The sequence below is a fragment of the Rhinopithecus bieti genome, unplaced genomic scaffold (assembly GCF_001698545.2).
Source record: "Rhinopithecus bieti isolate Rb0 unplaced genomic scaffold, ASM169854v2 scaffold_5273, whole genome shotgun sequence".
In the NCBI taxonomy this organism is placed as follows: domain Eukaryota; kingdom Metazoa; phylum Chordata; class Mammalia; order Primates; family Cercopithecidae; genus Rhinopithecus; species Rhinopithecus bieti.
The window spans coordinates 453,509-461,043 of record NW_016805057.1 but is presented as its reverse complement, the minus strand read 5'-3'; the positions used below and the strand labels follow the sequence as shown (position 1 = coordinate 461,043).

The window sequence follows — 7,535 nt, the reverse complement described above, 5'->3', positions numbered from 1 at the left end:
TTTTTTTTTTTTTTTTTTTTTTTTTTTTTTTTTTTTTTTTTTTGGCACTTTGGGTTTTTTGGCATCCACCAACCAAGTTGATGGAGGAAGAGAGAAATAAAATGATGATTGAGGCACAGATTCTGCCTGCCCTCAATCCCACCTGCTGTCCACTGACATTCTAATAAGGGAAAGAGACCTGCCCACAGGCAACTGGAAAATCAGGTAGAATAGTCAATGCTCTGGGAGGAAGGAGATATCAAGCTCGGTGCAAGCCCAGGAGGAGGAAGGGAAGTCATCTCCATCCAAAAGAAGGAATCACTGTCTACTCATGCAGGGCTGATGGTACATGCCAGGGCTCCGTGCCCCCAATCTGTTCTGAAAAGAAATTCATCCCATCAGTAAAGGAGGCCAGTTACACGTGTGGCAAATGATTTTCTAGTTAGATCAGCAGCCTGCTGAGAATTTAGGACAAGCTCAAAGTGCCGGCTTATTCTGGTCTCCTTCTTAGTTTTCTCTCCCCAAGAGTTGCCCATCTGGCTTCCCATATTCTTTGGGGTTGTATGTTGAAGGTGGGAAGCATCAAGGACAAGGAAACCCTATTTCTGGGTTTTGCTCTCTGCCAGGACAGGTGCTCAGTGCTTCACTTACAGTATCTCTCACAGTCATCCTTTGAAATAGGGATTATGACCATCCCTGTTTTGCAGATGAGGCCCAGAAAAGTTCAGTGATTTGCTCAGATTCCACAGTCAAAAAGTAATGAAATCAGGGTTGGAATGAAGGCCTGTCTGATGGTCCAAGCTCTGCTCTGTGTACCTCACCCTACAGCCTCCCAGTTTGGCTAAGAATCAACACTATTGGGCATACATCTTAATTAGGACAAGCTTTCCAGTTGAAAACATGAAAGGAAAAATTAGTGTGAAGCTGGAAATGTTAAAGACCAGTAGTTTAAAACATCATGCACAGCACAGACACCGTCCCCACCTGGTTGACTGAGGCTGACTCCCTTGAGACCTTGGCTCTCCTTCCCATGATAGGGTCCAACTTGACATTAGGGTCAGGTTGCAGTCGATCAGAAGCCAGGAGCCTGGGGGAGGGGAGGGAGAGCTAGATCATGTCTGACCTCTTAGTGTTTTTATTTTGTTTTTTTGTTCTGTTTTGTTTCGGTTTTTTTGAGACAATGTTTCACGCCCATTGCCCAGGCTGGAGTGCAGCGGCCCAGATCATGGCTCACTGCAGCCTAGACTTCCTGGGCTCAGATGATTCTTCCACCTCAGCCTCCTGAGTAGCTGGGACTACGGGAGCATGCCACCACACCTGGCTAACTTTTTGTATTTTTAGTAGAGACGGGGTTTCGCCATGTTGCTCAGGTCGGTCTCGAACTCCTGGGCTCAAGGAATTAGCCTGCCTTGGCCTCCGTGCTGGGATTACAGGTATGAGTCATTGCATCTAGCCTTATTTTTTTCTTCAGAAATTTTTTTTAGCATTGTTGAACTTGAACTCAGTGTTTACAATTCAGGAGATTTTACATAAAATGCCGATTTCTACCTCCTTTTGACAAGCCACACTGGACCTATGCTCCTAAGCATTCCCCAGGAGTTGGGCAGCAGTGCTCCAGGTGGGTGTGCTCCCTTCCCCGCGGAACCTGCCGAGCTCCCTGTGCATCTGTGACCTTGGTTGCCACCTGAACTCATGCCCTCAGCCCAGAGCTGAGGCCTCAGGGGAGGAGTGTGATGAAGAAGCAGCAAATTGTATGCAGACCTGAGTTCACTCTTCTGTAAAGGCCAGAATTGACATTTTTAAAATTCAGTATCGTCTAATAATAAAACTCTGTATTTACTGAGAGCTGTGCTTGTGAGAGCACCAGGCTTTGTACAAACATCACTCTGGAATGACAACAGAGGCTCAGGGAAGTGAGAAGGTGACTTGGACTAGGACCTCCATAGTTAAAAGAAACAGGCATAAAGGAAAAGTGGCCTGCTCCAGGCAGGATATAGAGAGGCCAAAGCATCATGACATGAATTCAAAGAACAAATCTTTGCTGAGCACAGACAAGTAACAGGAACTGCAGCAGGCAACAAACAAGACAGTCTCTGCCCTGCTGTGCCTCTGTCTCCCAGGTTTTGCGCTCAGTTCTGTATTCCTTGACCACAGAAGAGATGGGGGAGGAAGGCCGTCTCTGTCCCTTCCCACAGGTCCACACTCCTCTCATGTTCACCCTCTTGGTCTCAGGCTCTTGCATCTGTGATCCTTGGTGCACCCTAGTCCTCCTGCAACTTGTCCAGCAACTGGGGCCCTGCTCATCCCCTGGCCTTAGTCCAGAGACTACCTGCTCTGTAAAGCAATGACTGTATTGTTTTATATAAGTATTTCTCTCTCTTCCCACTGGGCTGTTCCCTCCATGGGAGAAGGGAGCATATTTGATAGGGAGGCATCTCTATTTTCCTGGCCATGTTTCCAGGTGGAAGGGCTTCCACCAGAACATTCCTGCCTCCCCCCGCTCAATATTAATTCCTTCTTTGCAGAAGAGTAACTGGCATATCTAGCTGATGAGCTGAAATGCCTGGTACACTGGGCTCTGCCTCTTCTCTCTGTCTCTAATCTGGCTGCCCGTGGAGGAGCCAGCACATGCCCATTAGCCCTCAGCCTCACAGCAAGCTCCCTGGACGCACTCAGCCCTTCTGGGGAGGACACTCAAGTGGCCTGGCTCTGCAGTAACGGATTGGACAAGCTTGTGAAGTAATAGGAGGTGGAACATCTAAGCCGCATCCTTCAATCCATTTTTTACCAGTAATAAAGCTGGTATTTCAATCTCCCTCCTTCAGACTCCTGAATATCTCTCCATTGGTTTCAAACTCAGAGGACGAAGACAGGAATGTGATTTCTTTCTCCCTTAGAACCCTACTAGGTTCTCCTTATCACTTCTGTCCTCATGACCAGCGCATGGCCTGGTACATAATATATGTGCTCGCAATCTGTTGCATAATAACTTACTCAAAGATTCTGGGATGGGAGGCCCCTACTTTCCTTCCCCACTGTAGGACAAGTGCAAAGCACACCCACTGTCATGCAACACTGGGTACGTGGGATTTCCAGGCAGGGGTAGGGCAAGGGTGGGGGAGGAGACACCTCCAAGTTTGATTGGCTGAGGCTGAAGTATGAGGGTCTTCTAGCTTTGTTAAGATTATCTATGAAATGGAATTGTTCCAGCCCAGGGCAAAGACCAGTAAGGAACTTTCTGTTGGAACAATAAAATTTACGTGAATTTGATTACGTTTAATTCTTTTTTTATTTTTTTATTTTTTTTGAGACAGGGTCTCGCTCTGTTGCCCAGGCTGGGGTGCAGTGGTGCGATCTCGGCTCACTGCAAGCTCCCTGTCCTGGGTTCATGCCATTCTCCAGCCTCAGCCTCCCCCCCGAGTAGCTGGGACTACAGGCGCCCGCTACCATGCCCGGCTAATTTTTTGTATTTTTAGTAGAGACAGGGTTTCACCGTGTTAGCCAAGATGGTCTCGATCTCCTGACCTTGAGATCCGCCCGCCTCGGCCTCTCAAAGTGCTGGGGGATTACAGGCCTGAGCCACCGCGCCCTGCCGAAGTTTAATTCTTTTGAGGGAAATGGAAATAAAAGTTCAAGTTTTTCTTTAAAAAACGCTCATCTGTCTAACTCAAAAGCAGCAAATGTTGAACACAGGATGCGGCCAGACTTCAAAAGATAACTCTCCTCACCTTTGTCTTCCTCCATCAACAGAGTCAGAACAAGAGAAGCCCTGGCTGTAAGGAGATGAGAAACTTCATGTGAGATGCCAGTGGCCAGAAGTCAGGTGTGAATTTCAATGTGGCCCCGGGAGAGGAGATCACTGAAAGTAGGAGAGTTTACATAACCCCCAGGGAATGACAAAAGTAAAAAAATGTTTGCTTGTTTGTTTGTTTAAACCATGAAAATAACAAGGGAACATAATAGAGATCTGAAGACCTCCACCCACAGCACAGAGGGGCAGAATGTGGAATTTTCGCCAAGAAAGTAAACAGAAAATAATGTGAAATTAAAAATGAATTGACAAAATAAGTAGCCCATAATCATCATATATTTCTGTTGTCTTGGTGTTAGAGCGGCATTGACTCCTAGATCTAAATCTTCTGTGGGGCAGGGGCTGCCAAGGTTAGGGAGCGGGAGGTGGCAGGGCTGCTGGATGGAAAAAAGGCCACGCAGACAGGGACCCACTGATGAAACTCAGGTCTCTTCCAGATACGTTCCTATGGCTTTCTGCTCTTTTGGTTGTGGCAACTTTGTGTGGTAAGAGGTGGGGTTGCTGCTGATTCATGCCCAGTTCTAAATGTTGGCTTTGCCACTCACCCAGTTGTGATGTTAGGCAAGTCCCTCAGTTTCCCCACTTGTAAAATGAGGATAATTGCATCTATTATCTCAGAAATTGTCATGCAAATTATGTAACCTAAACTAATACTACGTGCCACAACCTAAGAACATTTTGTCACCTTGTGGATCCAGAAGTTCCATCTTGTCACAAAAAGATTCCCTCTTGTCAAAGACTTGTAGGTCTCTTAGGAAGGGTCAATTCAGGAAGTCCTAATCATCAACAGTTCAGATTGCTTCCTCTCTGTCGCTCTGTCTTCCTTGTGGATATTTTCAGTTTTTATTTCCCGGCTATCTTAGTCCATTCAGGAAGCAAGACCTTTCAGGGATGGGCCACAGCATAGCCCTAAAGTGAAGTACGATAACGTGATAGTAATGCTTTCATTAATTGAGCTGTTCATCTGTTTCAGGCAGGAGTTAACCCTCTCAACAATGAGAGAGACACTGTTATTATTCTCCTTTTGCACATGAGGAAACTGAGGTCCAGAGAGGTTTTGTAGCTTGCTTCAGGTCCCACAGCTAGCAGGTTCTGTCAAGTCCAGCCCTGCTGGGCGTATGCCTTGCCTTCATCTCCCTGTGCCCTCCTCCCCCTCTCCCTCAACTGCATTCCTAGCTGGGACTGGGAGGAGAGTATAAAAGATACAAAGAGAAGCCAGTGGAAAGACCCAGGAACTCTGGGGTGGCCTCCCTGGGTCTCATCCTCCCACCACAAATGTGATCTTTGGCACATTACCTAACTACTCTCTGCTTCGTGGTCCCCTCTGCAAAACAGAGATATGGGCCTCCTAGGACTGTCATGAGAATTAAATGAGGTAATTACAGAATGTGCTTGCCAGGGTGCGTGGCATGTATTCAGCATTCAATAGATGTTGGCTCTTATGATCATTATTGCCTTTGTCCTCTCAACCAGAGCAGGCCTAAAGGGAGAAAGAGAGAAAGAAGCAACAGGAGGAAGGAGGAGGGGAATAGGAGGAAAAGGGAGTAGGGGAGGGAGGAGGGAGGAGGCACAGGAGGGCACTAGGCTACCCTTGATCGTTAGCACCCTGTAATCAGATCTTAGCAGACTCTTCTCTCAGAGATACATGAGGGTGATTGCTTGAAACTGCTAAAAGAAATAACTAGTGCTTGCGGTCACCAGATTAAACAGCTAATCATGGCTCTCCATCTGTGATTATAAAGGAGCGAGAGCTGCTCAGAATGGAAGGCTTGTTAAGTAAGAATTGAATGAGAATTAGTCACTTCTAGAGGCAAAACTTGCAATGAACATCAGAAGCTGTTGTGTCTTAGGCATGAATCAAGCAATGTCTTACGAGGTTTTATTCTTTTTGAGTATCCAAGGCCAAACCTCAAATGTCTTAAAAATGAGGACCCAGGATAGAAAATGAATCTAAAATATAGCTGGTTATTATTCAGTTCAAAAGACTAGCCTCTGGCTTCAGCTACTAATTAGTTTAAAATACTTTTTTCCTCTCTCTTTCTCTCCCTTGTGTATGTTTTTAGTTTTTATTTCACAATTGTCTTAGTTCAGGCAGCTATAATAAAATACCTTAGACTGGGTAATTTATAAACAATGAAATTTACTTCTCATAGTTCCAAAGGCTGGGAAGTTCAAGATCAAGGTACCAGTGGATTCAATGTCTAGTGAGGGCCTACTCCTCGTAGATGGCACCTTCGATGTGTCCTCACATGGTGGAAGGGTCAAAAAGACTTCCTCAAGCCTCTTTTATAAGGTCACTAATCCCATCCACAAGGGCTGCACTCTCATGACCTAGTCCACCTCCCAAAGGCCTCATCTCTTACTACGAACTCACTGGGGATTAGATTTCAGCATATGAATTTGGGGACCACACCAACAGCAGATTATAGCACCAGTAACTCTGAGCTCACCTGTAGTAATTTCATTTCTCCCCAGGTCTCATCTGCAGTGTGTCAGAGCTTTGACATCTGAGGAAATGAGCTGCCATATCTTCTGATCACCAGGTTTCTCTTGCTGCTCCGACTAGGGAGCAGAGTGACTTTCTTCCTCATCCTTCCCTAGTTGCAAGGTCATGGCGGAGGGAGGCATTGATACTATTGGACATGTCTGCTGTGGTGCCTGCCTGACCAAGCTCCCACTGCTCACACCCATGGTGCACACCTGCCCCTGCTTCCTGGTCTCTGCTAACTGATTCAAAGGAAGGCACCTGTCCCAGGGGCTGAGATCATCCGGCTTACAGAGATGGGCAGGACCCATCCCAATTTTTTTTTTTTTTTTTTTTTTGCTCAAAAATTCAAACCAAGAAAGATACAGTGCATTTGCCCACTGGTTGCAGGAATTACAGCCCAAAGGTCATGCAGCAGAGTCAGACCTTATTTAGGTGAAGAGCCCTGCTGGTGGCTCCACAGAGGAAAAACAGATGTGAAGTGTGTGGCTGCGTCCCGTCAAGATGGAACACCAGAATAAAATTTCAGCCCTGTGGCAGAGTCCTGTGGACCTAGAAAGATACTAAGGCATGGCTTGGGCAACAGTGAATTTATGTGAGCCAAATTTGAGTGACCACAGCCCGGGAAACATTTCCAAGTTACTTTGGGAAGTGCTCCTGAGAACAAAAACGAAGTTCAAACTTTTACAGAAGAAAAGTCAAACAAGAAGACAGGGCAATTACAAGAGTTGTTTTTCAAATATTACAATTGGTGTGCTTGTATCTAAAGCAGGCTTGGAGTCAAGGGGTTGGTTGTAACAGTCTAAAAGGGCACCCACCTGTGGTCAGGAACCGCCCAGCTCAGCAGGAAATAATGAAGGTAACAGCAGGTGTTTCGGCAGTTGCTCAACCAGGGGCTGTGATCTCCAGGGTCTAGTGTTCTCTACTTAAGATGTGCCTGAGGCGCAAGCTAAAATTGCCTCCTGGCTTCATTTTAGGTCCTTGACTAAACTTTTGCCCTCTTCCGCCCTCTTCCGCCCTCTTCCGCCCTCTTCCGCCCTCTTCCGCCCTCTTCCGCCCTCTTCCGCCCTCTTCCGCCCTCTTCCGCGCCCTCTTCCGCGCCCTCTTCCGCCCTCTCTTCCTCTGTCAGTCCCCAGATCCGGGTGAGTCCTCCAGTGGCTTGGCCTGATTGGATGGCACTACTCCTGTGGCTAGGATACTCCTCCGGAGATGGGGAGGATTTCGTTCTGATGCCACTCTTCTCTTGTCTGGCCGAATCAC

General features: G+C 46.9%; 1 protein-coding gene across 2 annotated transcripts in view; it reads right to left on the bottom strand.

Annotated features, from left to right (window-relative positions):
• SIAH3 (siah E3 ubiquitin protein ligase family member 3) overlaps positions 1 to 7,294 on the bottom strand; it is a 127,243-nt gene extending 119,949 nt beyond the window's left edge. Inside the window, exons 1-3 of one of the 2 annotated variants that reach the window (XR_001885348.1) lie at positions 7,094 to 7,294; positions 964 to 1,066; positions 55 to 357 (exon numbers count right to left, since the gene is read on the bottom strand). Coding sequence is in view for 1 of the 2 variants with exons in the window: in XM_017870971.1 (XP_017726460.1) it covers positions 964 to 1,011 (48 nt within the window). In the remaining variant the exon portion in view is untranslated. Of the gene's footprint in view, positions 1 to 54; positions 358 to 963; positions 1,067 to 7,093 lie in introns of those variants that run through there. The other variant, XM_017870971.1, reaches the window with a different exon arrangement.
• Between the last annotated feature and the right edge of the window lie 241 nt (positions 7,295 to 7,535).